The sequence below is a fragment of the Cololabis saira genome, chromosome 22 (genome assembly GCF_033807715.1).
Source record: "Cololabis saira isolate AMF1-May2022 chromosome 22, fColSai1.1, whole genome shotgun sequence".
NCBI classification, from domain to species: domain Eukaryota; kingdom Metazoa; phylum Chordata; class Actinopteri; order Beloniformes; family Belonidae; genus Cololabis; species Cololabis saira.
Window position 1 is genome coordinate 18725377 of NC_084608.1, and position 17901 is coordinate 18743277.

At 39.1% G+C, this 17901-nt stretch overlaps 3 protein-coding genes across 5 annotated transcripts in view; all 3 read left to right on the plus strand.

Moving 5' to 3' along the window:
• Positions 1-52: 52 nt before the first annotated feature.
• Positions 53-6828, plus strand: cry-dash (cryptochrome DASH). The gene is made up of 14 exons (XM_061713349.1): positions 53-225; positions 1364-1536; positions 1943-2036; positions 2133-2263; positions 2391-2539; positions 2981-3069; positions 3155-3228; positions 3344-3433; positions 3609-3688; positions 3776-3835; positions 4087-4244; positions 4429-4548; positions 4742-4918; positions 6337-6828. Exons 1-14 carry the CDS (start codon positions 163-165, stop codon positions 6442-6444), a joined length of 1566 nt encoding a protein of 521 aa, XP_061569333.1. The 5' UTR covers positions 53-162; the 3' UTR covers positions 6445-6828.
• A 3032-nt stretch (positions 6829-9860) lies between these two features.
• myd88 (MYD88 innate immune signal transduction adaptor) lies at positions 9861-14339 on the plus strand. The gene is made up of 5 exons (XM_061713209.1): positions 9861-10322; positions 10619-10747; positions 12892-13069; positions 13315-13406; positions 13492-14339. Exons 1-5 carry the CDS (start codon positions 10010-10012, stop codon positions 13644-13646), a joined length of 867 nt encoding a protein of 288 aa, XP_061569193.1. The 5' UTR covers positions 9861-10009; the 3' UTR covers positions 13647-14339.
• A 2261-nt stretch (positions 14340-16600) lies between these two features.
• The window catches only part of oxsr1b (oxidative stress responsive kinase 1b), a 52647-nt gene continuing 51346 nt past the window's right edge, over positions 16601-17901 (plus strand). The window contains exon 1 of one of the 3 annotated variants that reach the window (XM_061713216.1): positions 16601-16853. In XM_061713216.1, coding sequence (XP_061569200.1) covers positions 16784-16853 — 70 coding nt within the window. In that variant the 5' untranslated portion in view covers positions 16601-16783. The remainder of the gene's footprint in view (positions 16854-17901) is intronic. The other 2 variants (XM_061713218.1, XM_061713217.1) reach the window with 2 other exon arrangements.

Sequence of the window (17901 nt, forward strand, 5' to 3'; positions counted from 1 at the left end):
GCGTTACAAAACAGCTTTAGTTACGCGTCGTGTTGAATAACGTGAGTGCAAACGTGACTGGTGCAGGAGCAGAGACAGCACACGGCTTTCTGACGCGGACCGTCATTTTCAAAGCCGCTTTTACACCAACTACCAACACTTTTTGCCCTCCACTAATCAACTATGTCCACCGCACGCACAATAATCTGTTTGCTGAGAAACGACCTGCGCGTTCACGACAACGAGGTGAGAACGTGGATGTTATTATGCATGTGTGCTGCTGAACTCTTGTTTTAACTTTAAGACTACATTTTACTTTGACGAGTCGTTGTTTTAACACGTTTCTCCGACTTTGAGAGTAAAATATGAATTTAATTTGTTAGATTTGTTAGATATGTACAGATAAGAGTTCCGTAACACGTAATTTTATATAAACATCCCAAGGAGTGACAACTAGGCACTTCCGGGTTACGAGTTTTCAAAATAAAACCTCATCTTCCAAGTAAAAAGCCAAATATTACATTTAAAAAAAAAAAAATTTTCAGCTGTACCCCCCCTTTGTATTTTTTGAACTTATTGTTGTACTTATATTTCAAAAGTTTATAAAATGCACTTTTTAATTTTGCCACTGTGAGAATCTTTCAACAGCCATGACCTCTGCTTTTCAAAATAATCAGAATCAGAATCAGAAAGGGGGTTTATGGCCAAGTTTGTTAACACACAACATTTGTTGTGGTGATTGGTGCAATACAGTAAAAGTAAAAATAAAAATAAAAATAAAAATATAAAAGCAAACAAGTATATGAAGATAAAATAAGAGATAGAATAAAGTAAAATGTATAAACAGAAATAAACAGAAATGTACAATATGAGGATTAAAAAGTGCTGGATATGAATCTTTGCAAAAAGTGACGTAGGATGACAGATGACAGATAAAATGTATAAACAGAAATGAACAATATCAGAATCAGAATCAGAAAGGGGTTTATTGCCAAGTTTTCACACGAGGAATTTGTTATGGGGATTGGTGCAACACAATACAAATATAAAAACAAATATATAAGAGATAAAATAGAATTAAATGAAATGTATAAACAATAAAAAGTATAAACAGTAAAATAAAATGTAGACCAGAAATGTACAAAATGAGGTTTTAAAGTGCCGGGTGAGTCTGTACAAAAGTGACTTAGAAACTTAGGATAGGTAAAAAGTATAAACAGAAATGTACAATATAAGTGTCGGATGTGATAAAATACATTTGTACCACAAAATAGAGCAATTTAACAAGAAATTATCAAAACCTTTTATGAAAATGTTATATGTTTGCTGCCACGTGTTCTTCAGAGGTTCATTACAGGCCTGACACTGTATTTTTCACATGCAGCTTTTCCACTGGGCTCAGAAAAATGCAGAGCACATAGTTCCTCTGTACTGCTTCGACCCCAGACATTATGTGGGAACTTACAACTACAACCTGCCAAAGACGGGGCCTTTCCGCCTGCGCTTCTTGTTGGAGAGTATCAGAGACCTCAGAAACACACTCCTCAACAAGGGCAGGTACTTCAGCTGTCATTCATCACCTGGTCTGCCTGTTTGTCGTCTCCCTTTACTTATGTTGCTTATCGAGAAGGTTCACTCCACATTCCGGCTCTGTCTTTCATAAAGTGACAAATGTGTGCAATATAATCACGAGGCCAGAAAAAGAAAGACTTTTATTGTCACTCATTCTCGGTCCAGTCATTCAGACTATGCTCTCGGCATTCTAGGACTTTTTCAATGCACACGTTACAGGATCAGGACACACCTGCACTTACAGTACAAGGGGTTATGTTTACATTAACGTTGGCTGCTGCACACGCTGTTCCCATCACTTTTTCCTGTCAGCCAGCCCTATACCCAGGATGCAGCTTGTCTAGTACAGCACGAACTGAAAATAATGTTTTTATTTGCACGTGTGTGACAGCAATCTGGTGGTGAGGCAGGGTAAGCCAGAGGATGTAGTCGCCGACCTCATCAAGCAAATCGGCTCCGTTAGCAGTGTGGTTTTCCATGAGGAGGTAGTCTTATGTTCTTCTTTTTATTGTCATTCTTTATTTTAATTATAAATCATCTTAATTTGGATATAATTGTACCATGATGTGTTCACTATCAAGGTTGCTTCAGAAGAACTGGATGTGGAGAGAAGGGTGAAGGAAGTGTGCAGTCAGATGAGGGTGAAAGTTCACACCTGCTGGGGCTCCACGCTGTACCACAGAGATGACCTGCCATTCCCGCACATATCCAGGTGTGAGAGGATGTTATTTGACACGCAAGATTTTTTCTTTTTAGGAAGGAAGTAGACTTTTTACTGTAGAAGCACAATGCTAAGACGAGTCGGGAATGCTGTGTAATATTTCATCCTGTTCTGCTAGGTTGCCTGATGTGTACACTCAGTTCAGAAAGGCAGTGGAGAGCCAGAGCACGGTGAGGCTGGTGCTCCCGACCCCCGACAGGCTAAATCCCCTTCCCCCCGGGTTGGAAGTAGGAGCTATTCCATCAGCAGAGGACCTGCAGCAGACTGGTGAATGATCAAAATGTCTTATCTGTCAAGTGCAAATGGTCTCGTGCATCCCCTTTCCCATTATCTTCATCTTTTCTTAATCTGCATAGTGTATGAAGCTATGCATTGGCGTGCTCCCTGATTACACATTCCTGTACATTTATCATATCTGCTTATTAAACTGCTCCGTGCAGCTGGCACTCTGGAAGCACAGATTGCTGATTGTGTGCATGACTCTATTAAGTAAATCCATGTCGCCTCTGGTTTCAGCATACAAGAGCCAAACTGCTGAGAGCAGGTTTCCTTATTAAAAGCCAGCAAGGGACCGGCGTGATTTCCATGTATATGATTAAGCTTTTATGACTCTTGGTACATCTATGACTCTTAAGGTCGATCAGGGAATATTTTAACATGTATGAGGCAGCCTGATGCTGAAAATGCTCCTGCTGTTTACCCCCACAGAGCCTGTGACTGATCCTCGCTCAGCTTTCCCTTGTAGTGGCGGAGAGAGTCAAGCACTCGCCAGGCTTAGGCACTATTTCTGGGGCACCGTGAGTGCAAAAACTGACACAAACAGACACCAGAGCTGTTTTTAAAAACAATTCCTGCACTAATACATTCAAATTTCTTTCCTAGGATGCAGTTGCAGCATATAAAGAGACTCGTAATGGCTTGATGGGAGTAGATTATTCCACCAAGTTTTCACCTTGGTATGTATTCCTGTGTCATTATCTCCATGCCTGAATATCAAGAGAGGTCTTCTGCGGGTAATTTCAGTCTCTAAATCTAATATGTATTTAATGGTGTGACATTGGTGTCCTGCAGGCTGGCGATGGGTTGCATTTCTCCAAGGTATATTTACCATCAGATCAAACAGTATGAGCTGGAACGGACAGCCAATCAGAGCACCTACTGGTCCGTATACCATACTCACGTCTGCTACTTTTTTTTTTTTTTTATCTAAAGCACTTTGTGCTGCATTTTATGCATGAAAAGTGCTATACAAATAAAGTTTGATTTGATTTTATTTCATAAAATGAACAGACAGTAGATTTTTCTTCACTCACAGATCTTGCTTTCACTCTTCCAGGGTCATTTTTGAGCTTTTGTGGAGGGACTACTTCAAATTTGTGGGCATTAAATATGGAGACAGGATGTTTCAGATCAAAGGTAACATTACTAAATGTTTCATATTATGTTTGTTATTTGCTTGCTATAAAAGAAGTTAATGTTCACATCATGGTCATTTCAACACAGGCCTTCAAGATAAATCTGTGCCATGGAAAAAGAACGTGAAGCTATTTGATGCATGGAAAGGTTTGGATTCAAAAAACACACTGCATCAAAGGGGGAATGTAATGAATACATTTTTCCAATCATATTTGACTATGTGAAGTTACTACCAACTTAGAAACACTGTAGGATAAATCTCAAAAGAAGTAAACCCCTCAGAAGAGTGGAGTGGATTAGGTCCTTCCAAAATATGTTTCCTTAAAAATTAAAAGAAATCAACTGAAACACTATGTAGTTTGTTAGTTGATGAATGCGTGGGACGTTTCCACTTGCAGAGGGACGCACAGGGGTGCCCTTCGTGGACGCCAACATGAGAGAGTTGGCCATGACGGGCTTCATGTCCAACAGAGGGCGACAAAATGTTGCCAGCTTCCTCACAAAGGATCTGGGCTTGGACTGGAGGATGGGAGCCGAGTGCTTCGAATACCTCCTGGTATGTTGTGCAGAGGCAGTTTGACATATTTACTACACTGTTATGCTCATTCATCAATTAAATACCTTTTTTTTTTTTTATCACTGAGATGTAACAGAGCAAGAGTTGTAAGTGTCAAACTTATTTTACATGTTTAAATGTTGATTTTCACCAGTGCTTTTTTTTCTTTCTTCTTTCTACAAAGATTGATCACGATGTCTGCAGCAACTATGGCAACTGGCTTTACAGTGCTGGCATAGGAAATGACCCCAGAGAGAACAGGAAGTTCAACATGATCAAACAAGCCCTCGACTATGACAGTAATGTACGTTTAGAAAAAAGATAAAATGGAATGAGAGCATTTCATTTCCTTTAGACATATTTGGGAATTCAACGGTCTGCACCACAACACAAAATATGAGTCACAGTTCAACAGGAGATTTCTTGCTTTTTTGTGCAGTGAAGAAATCCACCTCCACCCACTGATTCATGCATCGTGGTTTTTGTGTCTGCTTCAGGGTGATTATGTGCGACAGTGGCTACCCGAGTTGAGGGCCATTAAAGGAGCAGACGTGCACACACCTTGGATCCTCAGCTCTGCTGCGCTGTCACATGCTGATGTGTCGCTGGGCGAGAGTTACCCAACCCCCATCGTCATGGCGCCCGAGTGGAGCAGGCACTTTAATAAGAAAGCGGTGAGTTTTCGAGAAAAAGGGAAGTGGCTAGTAACAGTTTTCAGGCCCAATGGCAGCAGAAGAAGTGAGGGAGTGGAAGTACTTTTACTAAAGTGCTGATTCTAAGTGGAGTGTTTGAGGGACATGGCATTTCCTAAAGTATATTTTATTATACTCCTCTTCTATACTAGTCATTTGCAAAAGTTACTACCCCTCTGTTAGACCAATGTTTTGCCTATGTTCGTTACTATTACTACACTATTAAGGGAACACAACCTCAGGTAAGCAACGGCTCCTTTTAATTCACAAAAATTAAGAAGAAAAATAGAACAAATGGGCATTACTAAGTACCCCCTACTGGACGTAGTTGTTTCCCGCCACTCACATTGTTGTGGAGGCATTGTGGCTCTTTCCTCTTTAGACCATGGAATTTTGTAAGGCTTTAAACTTTTGTCCCAGGGTTTCAGTTCGGTTTGGACAAGACTACTCCAAAACCTCGATACTTTTCTTTGTCAGCCATCCTGATGTAGATTAGCTGTTGTGCTGCAGATCATTGTCCTGTTGCATGATCATATTTGGATCAAGCTTTGGCTGTTTTGGAGATGCTAATGTGGCCTTTTTAGATCACAGCAGTGCAGCAACATACTCCTCCCATTAAGGGGGGGATTTAGTACTTGATTCTACTTCAAAGGAATGTTATAATTATTGCTTTTTTTTAATTTATAAAAAGAGAACCTCCGTAAAATCAAGATAAAAAATGTTTCTCCACGTTAAAGGTTCGGTTACCCTTTACAAAGTGCTGGTTTGGTTGGGGACTTCCAAACTTCATACAAGTTTTTTCTTTTAACAGTAGATTAGATTTCCTCCATACGTGTGTGTGTGTGTGTGTGTGTGTGTGTGTGTGTGTGTGTGTGTGTGTGTGTGTGTGTGTGTGTGTGTGTGTGTGTGTGTGTGTGTGTGTGTGTGTGTGTGTGTACATACAGTACATACATTTTTTTATGCTAAAAGAAGGCAGTTTGTTGTAAAAAGTTTTCTGATATTTCCCCCCAAGCCAAAATGGTGTCAAAGAGATCTTCTTTTATCTTTTTCTACTATATTATTTATTTTGTAACGCCTCTGATTTATCTTGACACTATGAAAGGAGACCCGACATTAGAGAAAGCTGACCTTCAGTCCAAACATATTGATAATTTTTCACCATCTACAACATCACAATCTGATGCACTAACAAGGTATCATTTGATACTTAAATATTTTACTTGCATAAACAATTTTCCACAGAACAAGTATAATTGCTTGTATTACTCTGATTACATTTTACTTGTTAAAATGCACTTATATTTTTCCGGTTGTGTTGCAATAATTTATGTGTGTATAAAGAACCCGATAATTTAAAGGGCATTTAAACGTTTTTTCTTTCTTTCATTTTTTTTTCTCAGGGTGGCGCAGGGCCCTCATCAAGAGGAAAAAGGGGCCCGTCTCACACTCCCAAACAGCATCGGGACCGAGGCATCGACTTCTATTTCTCTAAAAGCAAACACCTGTGATGAGTTTCAAAGTAAACATGGAGCAAGTGGCCTATATGCGAAGAACTGATACCTCAGAGATTTAAAATTAGCTTTCTTTGGTAAAATGTGACTTGCACATACTGTGTACCGGTAATAGTTGATTATGGGAAGTTGTTTGATGAACTTGAGGAAGTGCTTCTTTCCCAAAGCATATTACATGTAACCTAAGTCACGAATAATCTCTTCTCAGCAGTTCGTGCTATGCAGCTTCGGGAGTCACGAAAGCCCCAGTGAGGGTTTGTTTTGATCAGGCATAATGACCTGTCCGCTGCTGTTTTCTATGTATTTCTTTCTTTCTGCTGTTGCTGTTTCTTTTTATGAGTGTACTAGCTCTAGTTTGTTATATTTGAAGTAAACTACTAAACCAACTCGAGTAAACTGTATTTATATGGCACCTTTAATCACAAATACAATCCAGAATACTTTAAAGCACAAAAACCAAAGAATCCAAAATACATTTGCAATGAAATAAAATACAATTTTTTGACATTTCATGGGAGCTTTCACAACCAGTATTATTTTCTGAAAAAACACATCACAAATAGCAAGAAAAAAATAATCAGAAAATTGAACTGTCATAAAAGTATCCTCCAAAGATTTAAACTTTGATTTGATTTGAGCTTATTGGGTATCCCCTGCATAAAATTGGAAAACTGTCATATTTACAGTCCAGTCCCAGTACAGAACCCTGTGGAACACCATAACTAACTAGGGTAGACTTGGCTGTATGCATCACTTACATCCACCAACATGGGATCAGATCAATCCGAAGCATTAGCCTTTATCTTTGTGTAATGTGTAGGTCTTTGTAATAACATGTTGTACACACTGGTGATAAAATGCAGCACTGACTTCTGAAAGGAGCCCCACAGAGATCAGAGTATTGTCAAAGGCAATGAGGAGGTTATTTCTGACTTTGATTAAAGCTTATTGAGTGTAATGGTGTAGTCAGATAAGCTGGTCCTAACCACTATCCTGGGGAGGTTTTCAGGCATATCCAAAGGGGACAGACTCACGACGAGATGCTGTAGCAATAATAATCATCTCACTGCTGGCTTGACAACATCTGCCATTAAAAGGGTTGCTGGCTAGACCTCCCTGCGGATAGATTTACTGCGGACTCTCCACCCTGATGATACAACCCGTTATCCTGTAAATGTGTCAGTTACTTTTAAGATAATTTGTTAAGGCTTTTAGTGGCAAAAGGAAGGATAGATTTGCATCTGTAAACCAGGACTAGAGGTCAACTTCTTGAGCAACAGGCAATCACAGCTCACCTCGTTGTATTTGGTACAGCGCTTTGTTATTAGGGAGAGATTGATGAGTATAGATATGTTGATAAAAGGTAAAACAAGAGTGCAAGACAGTGTTTCCGGAAGACTTTTATCCCAATGGCAGTCAGACTTTTTAACAGTTCCATGTAGTTTTTACTGTTGATGTTGTTGTTGTTGCTGTCATTATCTAGTGACAGTCGCATGATATTACTGCAAAAAACAAAGAAAAAAAGCACTTTAAACCACTGAACTTTTACTGTTTTAAATCCTTTTTTTTTACTGGGCGTTTTTTAATGTTTTTTTTATCCAGCAAGTAGAGTACAGTACAAAAAAAGAGTACAATCTTTGTAATTTTTTTATGCAATTTATTATTTGTCTGTCTTGTTTTTTCTGCTCTGTGTCGTGCTGCCGTGACAAGTGAATTTCCCCTCGGGGATGAATACCTATATGACCTATACCTATCCCAATATGGAATTACATGTTATTCATAAAATTCAGATTTGTCGGCATGAGATCACTGAAGTTCTCACTTTCCAAAGAGGTCAACATAAGCTTTCTGTGGACTGAAAAGGAGGAGGAACCAATGGAAATACTTCACTAGTTTTTTTCCCCCCCAACTTCTTTATTGATTTTACAAAAAAACAAGGCACATTATACATTCCAGAGGAACATTTGCATCAAAGAACACTGAGCGACCAATGAATAAAACAAAACAAAGAAGATACAGAGCGAAAAGGAAAGAAAATTAATAAACAATAAAATAAAATACAAAAAATAAAAAATGCAAGTGATCAGTCAGGAATTAGGGTACAAAGATACTTATGAAGATGCTGGGCTTTTTGAATCATGCAAGATTTTAAATATTTTTTGTACTGAATTATTTCGTTTAGATATGCAATAAAGATTGCATTAATTTTCAAAAAGCGACATTTATGAATAAAAAATGTAGCCAATATAATTAAATTATTGATTCCAAAGTCTATTATTTTGTCCTCCACTTGTAAACCAAATGTAATGCTTTCAAATGTAAGAATAGGAATGGTTTGATCATTATGGGTTAATCAGTATTGGAAAGCATCCCAAAAGGTCCTAGTTAGGCTACAAGAGAAAAAAGATGCTCTAAGGTTTAGAAGCGTTACAAAAAGTACAAATATTGAAATCTAAATTAAACCTTTTATGTAAAAAAGTCATTACATGGATAGACCTCATTCATTATTTTAAAATGAACTTCTTTAGCCTTAGGTGGAAGTGGAAAGGAGAGGTAACTGGTTCTCATCTTAATTAAAAAATTAATAGTATAATGTTGAAATATATGTTTCCTCTGCAAAGGTGAGTCTTGAGAAATAATTATATTATAAAAAGTTAAATAAAATATAAATGCACATTCATACACTGAAGTTTATATTCCGTATTCAATTTTAGTATCCTTAAAAAAATGTTCAATGTTCAATGCAACAATTCAATTTTATGTGATGAAAACTTGCAATTTTAATTGTTTGATCCCAAAAGAAGCAAAGTTGCTGATTATTTTGTGTGAGCAAATCCTCATTTATTCTTAAGTTATCAATTTGTAAAGAAAATATGATTTATTTATAATTAAGTTAATGATTTTTTTTGTGAACACATTTTTATTTATTTATGTATATTAATTGTTTTCTGTTTTTCTTATTTGTTTCTACATGCAATGTTTAGTTTAATGTTTAGTTAAGGTTTAATAACTCAGACATTGATGGCACAGCGAGCACTGTACCTCTTTCTTTTCTACCAAAAATGTTTTGCATTGGTCATGGGGTACTTGGCTGAAAAAATATTTCAAAGGGGGTACATCACTGAAAAAAGTTTGAGAACCACTGGCTTGTGGAACTGCCTTAATTACTGTGTTATATTGTCTATTTGTACAAACAAGGGTGTATTTTGTAATGAGAAATACTTTACTAGTACACCATTTCCTCCACTTTTTGGCCATAAACTAGGCACTCCTGCAGTCGGTTGTCAATCAGTTTACACTGCGTGTTTCTTTACTGGTCTCTTGCGTAATAGTTAGTTTAAGAGAAAAAAGGAAAGGGCGGTTCTTGACCCAGCAGGCTCTTCCTCTCTCTGACGCAGTCATCCTCAAATTAAGACCATTTTCAGTCAACTTCCTTGTTCTGTGTTCAGGTGGGCGGCTGGTGCCTCCTCCAAAATAACATCTATGCCGGTGTGCTGTTCGCCTGTTATTGTCATCTCTTGAACGAAATAAAGTCGTTTCGGGGGGAGACTCTTTTGCAAACATGGCAACTTGTGCCAACTCGGACGTGGACTTGTGCACGATCCCTGTGGTTGCGCTCAACGTGACGGTGAGGAAGAAGCTGGGACTTTACCTGAACCCCAAACACGCGGTGGCCGCGGACTGGACGGCCGTGGCGGAGACCATGGGCTTCACCTACCTGGAGATCAAGAACTACGAGGCGTTCAAAAACCCCACCAAGACCGTGCTGGAGGACTGGCAGGCTCGGACCGCCGACGCCTCGGTGGGAAAGTTGTTGTCGATACTTGCAGAGGTGGAGAGAAACGACATCGTGGAGGATCTTCAGCCCTTGATAGGTGCGTAATAGCTGATTTATGGTTCCGCGTTAAAGCGACGCAGAACCTACGCCGTAGGGTACGCGGCGACGCGCAACGTACGGTGTGCGTTCCGCGTACCCTACGGCGTACGCTCTGCGTTGGTGAAACGCGGAACCATAAATCAGTCTTAAGTTTTGGAGGGGCGTTTAGGGTTATCCGGGATGTCTGAATCACCTCATTGCAAAATGTTGTCTACACGTGATTATGAAAGTATTTGAAACCATTGTTGTTTTTTAAATTATTATTCAACAAATCAATACATATTTTTATATCAGATGAGGATGTCAGGAAGTATTGTGAGAACCTGAGGAAGAAGTCCGAGCCCCCGGTGCAGGTTCCTGAAGTGGACAGCTGCGTCCTGCGAGCCACCGACACGTTTGGTCTCACCACGGAGGATTCAGAAGGTCAGGGCTTGTGCAAACTTTGTTTGACATTTCACATAAAAGTACTGCTATACATATAAGTTGGTACACACTGATTTATGCCATACCCTGTAAATGTTTGCAAAAATGCTGTCCAGCTCTTGTCATTGCCTACAGTCAGTACTCGAGTTGTAAAAAAAAAAATCAGGGGGGATGGTGGATTTTATCATATGGGGACAGATAATTTGTGCTCATTACAAATTATATAATATATTACAAATAATAGCACTGACCAAAACACCTGCAGGAATGACATAGCAGCAGTTAAATGCAGCCTTCTGTGAGCTTTAAATATCCACTTAACTCCACTTAACTGGGCTTACATCAAATACATCAAAACACAAAAATAAAAAAACTGTTTTCTGTTTATGTGCCTCTGCCTTAATATGCCTCTGTCCTTCACAGTAAAATGGTTCACTGCAAAAACTCAAAATAAGAATATTTGTCCTATTTCTAGTTAAAATGTCTCATTTTAGTAAAAAATCTTATTACACTTGAAACAAGACTCATCACTGGAAAAAACAACAATTTTCACCTGTTTCAAGTAGATTTTCACTTGAAATAAGTAGAAAAATCTGCCAGGGGAACAATATTTTTTTTGCTTGTAATGAGAAGATAAATCTTGTCCCACTGGCAGATTTTTCTACTTATTTCAAGTGAAAGTTTACTTGAAACAGGTGAAAATTGTCAAATAAGTTATTTTTCTGGTGTTATTTTTCTGGTGATGACTCTAAATGTTGAAATAGCAGTAAAACCACATTCATTGATGAAATGACATAAGGGATGGAAAGGGGGGATGGCAGTTTTACAGGGGGGATGATTTTTACTGTTTTTATTTCAGGGGGGATGCCATCACCCCTCATCCCCCTTCAACTCGAGTACTGCCTACAGTGATTAACACATTCTGTATGTGATTTGGCACAGGTTGAAAAATCAGGGCTTTATGCTGAGCGAATTATGTGAAGGGGGATGTTAATATAGCTGTTGTTAAGCTTCGTGTAGGTTTTTAATTGCTAAAATCAGGATACCCTGGTTTAATTTGCTCATACAGTGCAAACAGTAGTTAAACAGTGTTAAAAATATGTACATTTTAAATAAATAAATTGACAAGATTCCCAACTAGAGTAGTAATTAATAGTAATAATTAAAGTAGTAATCATTTAGGATGGCCAGCCATGTCTGTTCACTTTCAGCAGTTTTTGGTACAGCATATACCGAGCCAATCGCAGTTGGGTAGGCTTTATGCAATGAATGTCCCAAAAATATTATTCAAAACAACCGAGGCAGTTGCAGAACCAGTAATAACACCTTGTATCAACAATTTTTACTGCAAAACTGACAGTCATTTATTCATGCTCCTCCATTTTGGATGTCTTTTGATGATACTAGCCTGGCTGTTGTTTCTTTTCTCAAAGTGGTTGTTTGACTATCCAAGAGGAAGTTTCTTCTGCATCTGTTGCTTTTGGACCGTGGACATCCATGTCAAGTCCAAAAGAACCAAACTGGTTACTTATATGAAACAAGAAAAGACTAATAATTGCTGTAGTTATAAATTGAGCACTTATAAAGCATGCAGACTCACTAACCACACCTCAAATACATTTAGACAACTTCCTCCACTGGTAATGGGGGAAATACCATTTAAAATACCATTTACCTCATGTTTATTTTGTAAGTAGGCTTTTCATGAATGGAAACAAAACAAAAAACAAAGAAATCCATCAACAGTATGTCACAAATTTAAAAAAAGTTTGTTATAATAAATCAATAAAATTAATCACAATAAATCACTGTTCAGTAATAAAGTATTTTATTGCTCTAGACATAATTTTGCAACATGAAAACTGTAGTTGCAATGCACCAGCAGTCATTTTCAGTGGTAAATTATCGCACATAGATCTCAGACTTGAGTCCAAATCTTAAGTTTTAGTCGTTTACGTTGCATTTCTATTTCCTGTGCAGCATTGTGGTTTTCTTGTTAGGCAATTTTCTCAGAATCAGATATACTTTTCTTATTTGGATAACGATCTGTTCAGTGTGAACATGTTGTTTTGGGTTCCAGGATGTTTCCCCAGTACTGGCACCCTAGGGTCAAAATGTAAGTAATCAGTTTGCGTTGGATTCAGGTGCTCCTGAGAAGTTTGATGCCTTCATCTGCTACTGCATCAGCGACTTGGAGTTTGTCCATGAAATGATCCGGCAGCTGGAGCAGACGGAGCACAAGCTGAAACTGTGTGTGTTTGACAGAGATGTCCTCCCAGGCTCCTGTGTGTGGACCATCACCAGCGAACTCATAGAGAAAAGGTGGGGTATGGTCAGTCACACGCAAATCATTTCTCTGTTGATTTTAAGATTTTTTTCCTCAACTTTGGTTTTAAAATGTGGCCAGGAAAGCTGTCAGAATGGTTTCATTTAAAAAAAATGTATACGGCAAGTAACCTGGAAGCAAATACAAGAATGAATTGTATTCTCACACTTACTTAAAACCCTTTTTTCCTTTTGTCATACGTTTGAAATAAGCTACATGTAGTATGTGTCCGTATCTGCAGGTGTAAGAGGATGGTGGTGGTGATCTCTGATGAATATCTGGACAGCGAAGCATGTGACTTTCAGACCAAGTTTGCTCTCAGCCTCTCTCCTGGTAAAGCAGATTTGAAAAAAAAAAAAAAGTTGCTTTTTCTTACATGTGCATACATGTATGTAACTTGGTATTAATTGCTTTTCAGGAGCTCAAAGAAAATTTCTTATTCCAGTGGTGTACAAGCCGATGAAAAAGCCATTCCCCACCATCTTGCGCTTCCTCACCATATGCGACTACACCCGGCCCTGCATCCAGGCCTGGTTCTGGGTACGACTTGCCAAAGCTCTCTCACTGGACTAATCATCAATAAGGCAGTTAATTATGTTTAAAAGTTACTTAAAAAAAACAACAACCAACAATTGAATATATTATGTGGACAAAATGTACATGTTACAGGTTCAAGTGTGATTTGTGATCCATGTGAGGCTGGCACTGGAACCCACTGATGATTTTACTGTATATTTTACTGCTTCCAATCACATTTTCTTTGATGATAATGTAGCTGCACAAAAGTACCAAAAGTCTGAAAAGTTCTCACTGCAAAGTAATTATTATGTACTAAAACTACAAAAGTAACAGGTTGTTCCTGGCACTGTGTGTGTGTGTGTGTGTGTGTGTGTGTGTGTGTGTGTGTGTGTGTGTGTGTGTGTGTGTGTGTGTGTGTGTGTGTGTGTGTGTGTGTGTGTGTGTGTGTGTGTGTGTGTGTGTGGGGGCGGATATGAAAGCAACATGTACTAAATTCTCTGAAGGCTTTTTTGCGTGCGTGAGGGGTCACTTCCTCTTGTAAATGAACTTCTAGGTAAGATTTAAGTTGAAGAGGAAGAGATGTGACTGTGATACTTGCACTTGCTCTATTTTAGTGGCAGCAACTGTAATGTCTGGCTTTTCCCCTTTTTGTATCGGTTTGTGTATTTTGAATGTTCTTTTTTTAGCTCTTGCAAATGTTTATATAATGAGTTTGTCAACAGAAAATAAATATACTTTTAACGGAAATGACAACGGGTGCAATCACATCAGAACTGGTCAATGGTCTTGGGTATGATTATGAAAGCCTTATGTCAATGATAAACTCCACCACTACCGGGCAGCAGGGGGCTGCATTTTATAATGTTGCAGAGAAGACTTCTGAGTCTTCCTTTACCCTGATTCGAGACTGCAAGGCATCCCATAAATCAGTGTATGTGCTTGTATGTACTTGTACATAAGTGAGATTAGGAGGGCGTGTTGCGAGAATAAACAAGACGAAAATAAGTTTATTTCGGTAGATTCATGCGACTTTCACTTAAAGGCTTAAAGGCGAGGGATTACATTCCCCACCATACATCATGAGTTATTCAAAGAGTGCTTCGGGTGTACTGAATGAATAGGTGCTTACAGCTTTATAGTGGAACACCTTATCATACCTGTCTCCCATTTTGGCCGGGAAACTACCGTATCTTACCCATCTTTCCCACCGTCCTCCCGTATTAGTATTTTCCCGTAAATTTCCCGTTTTGTAATATAATATTTTTTAAACAGCAAACTCAATTGCCACAAGCATCGCGAGAACTGCCCCCTGCTGTACGCTGGTTGGGAGTTCTCGCGAGGTTAGCGGCGACAACGGGAGCAAACTCGGCAAAACAAATCAGAGATGGATGGATGTAACGAGAGAGAAGGCATTTCTGCTAAAAAAAGAGAAGACTTCGTGTAAATATCTCTAAAAATGGGATAGAACATTTACTTTCCTAAAGAGGAGAACAGTTAGGAGTTCTGAAAGATTTGTAACTGTGTTTTTAGTGTCTCTCAGGTGGGAAGGACCGATGTCAAGTCAGTGAATACCAGAGAGCCACATGAAGGAAAATGACAAATACAAATAAAATGTAAATGTGTCACTTGAAGACAATCCATGTGTATATAAACTGAAAATATTTAAAATGAATAAATGTGCTTTAATTCACTTTTGTGTTTTCATTGAGGCTCTATTATAGGAATTACATAGGAATGTCCACAGCATTTTCTGGCTTGAGCACATCATTGTTAACAGGTAGTTATTTTAGATTTCCCCGTAAATCTGTCTTAAAATGTAAGATATGTATTTTCGCATTCACTCGTAGTTAATACCTTGGTTAATTTCCTGCCGGTGTTCTGCCAAGCCAAGCCACAGGCTGATCTATGGTTCCGCGTTATACCAACGCAGAGTTACGCCGTACTCTACGGCGTAACTCTGCGTCGATTTAACGCGGACCATAAATCAGGCTTACCTGTCGAGAAATGCTACTTTGTGGTTCTGCGCATGCGCACAGTCGATCTTCAAAGTTTGATTGCCACGCCCATCATTTCTTGCACGATGTAAAATTGATAATATGGGATGTTGAGTATTTGATCCTTCAAAATACACTACCCATGCATTACACTTTGTGAACATTATACGATAAAGAGAAAAAAAAACAATTATATGGCTTTATTTGATATTCATTCAGTCATTCTCCTTTATTTAGCCAGGCAGGTCATTAAGAACATTCTTATTTACAATGACGGCCTGGCAAGCGACAAGGACCATTTGGAGGGGAAAGGAAGTGGGCTAGGGAGTAAAACACAGTAAAATTGTAGCTCTACAAAAGGTAGAAAACCATTTGGTAGCATTTTTTTGGCAAAGCAGCAGAACACCGGTGAGCACGGCGAGACTGCGGCGCTGATGCCGCGTTCCATTTGTCCTCGGAAGTGGGAATTTCCCAGTTTCCAGTCGGATTTTTCAACTGGAACGCCCCTCGAAGTGGGATTTCCCACTGGCAAAGTGGGAGAGTCTTCACCACCCCCGAGTTCACATTCCAAGATGGCTGCCCCGGTTGTAAACAGTAGAAGAGAGCTCCGTAATAATTCGTAGCACTTCTTTCTAGTTTTGGTCACACTAGATCGGTCATATACAAGTATTGTTCAGCATATATATGCTGCTATAGTGTACTTCACATTTTTCATGTGGTATATGCGAACTACAAACTTGTTTTCCGACTTTGTAACTGGAACGCTGATAACTCGTCTGTGACGTCATTCCCGGATCCGAGTTCCGACTTCCGAGGTAAATGGAACGCAGCATGAGCGCTGCGCCGCGGCTGATTTATGGTTCCGCGTTACACCAACGCCGTTACACCAACGCCGCGGTGCGCGTCGCTGCGTACCTTACGGCGTAGGCTCTGCGTCGATGTAACGCAGAACCATAAATCAGGCTTCAACATGTCCGCCGCGGCGCTGCACATTGCTCGGGAGGAATGCGGTAGGCGGGGCCGCTGGGCTGGTGTCAAACTTTGGGAATGACAGGAGTGCTGCAGGATTCGCAAAGAAGGGGAAGTGTCGCCCTCGCTGGCTCTGTTTGGATAACTTTGACTTCTTCTTTACGTGCAGTCTCTGGATTCCCCCCCGTTCCGCAGATATAAGTCCTGCTTTCAGCGGATTCTTCAGCCATGTCGGAGGACCTGAGCTCCCAACCCTGGTCCATCAACAAAGATGACTATGAGCTGCACGAGGTGATTGGTATGTGATCATCAGCTGGGTTTGCTTATCGCAACACAACCGGCGGTTTGTTAATTTCACGCTGTCAGCTCACTTAAAGCGGGATAAATACATTGTTAATAGCTTTCGGGTGAAAAGACAAGCAGAAGGCATCTTTTTTTGCTCACTCGAGCTATGTTTTGTGAAGTTGGTGAAGCCAGCCGGGCGGTGATACGGTCGGGAACGGTGACACTCTACCAGTGCGAGTATCCGCCCCGTCCGCCGGCGCTGCGCCGAGACTGAAAACGAGCCGCGCAACGTCCCCCGTGTTGCCAGGCTCAGACTATTTACTGGAGAAGAACTGCTTTCATTCAGCAGTCGATTATCAGTGTCATCACGGCACTTTCTTACTTTCATTATGAATGACTTAGCGCCGTTCACACAAAACCCCAACCTACAGATTTAGTTTAAAACATAAATTTTCAAAGTTATGTCGGTATTTGTGGGAGGTCGGTGCTTTGTGAAGGCTTCAGTATCAGCAGGGACGTTATTGTAGTTAGATAAGACTGAAACTTATTGACTGTTAACGCCCATCTCCCTGTGAAATACTCCAGATAACCTTGTGCAGGTGTTCAGATCATTCACTTACGTTATATTACAAATACATAAATTAAAGCTATATTATTATAACGCCAAGAATCTTACCTGAATAAAATCATACAAGTATTAGCAGTTCAATGTAATGTTATTGTATATTGACAATACACCCATAATTTAGTCTTTAAGCTTTTTAGAATAATTATTAATAAATTGGGTCAATTTTTATTTATTATTTGTATTTACTTTTTACATTTTTCTTCAATTTCTTAAAATTGTATATTACTCTTTTTTTATTATGGCGGGTGGTTCAAAGGTGTTGCAAATTCATCTATCTATATCTATCTATAATATAATAAGTTTGGCATTATAGGGTTATGTATTTGTTTCTTCATTGTTGCAATATATATATATATATATATATATATATATATATATATATATATATATATATATATATATATATATATATATTATTATTATTATGGTGTTT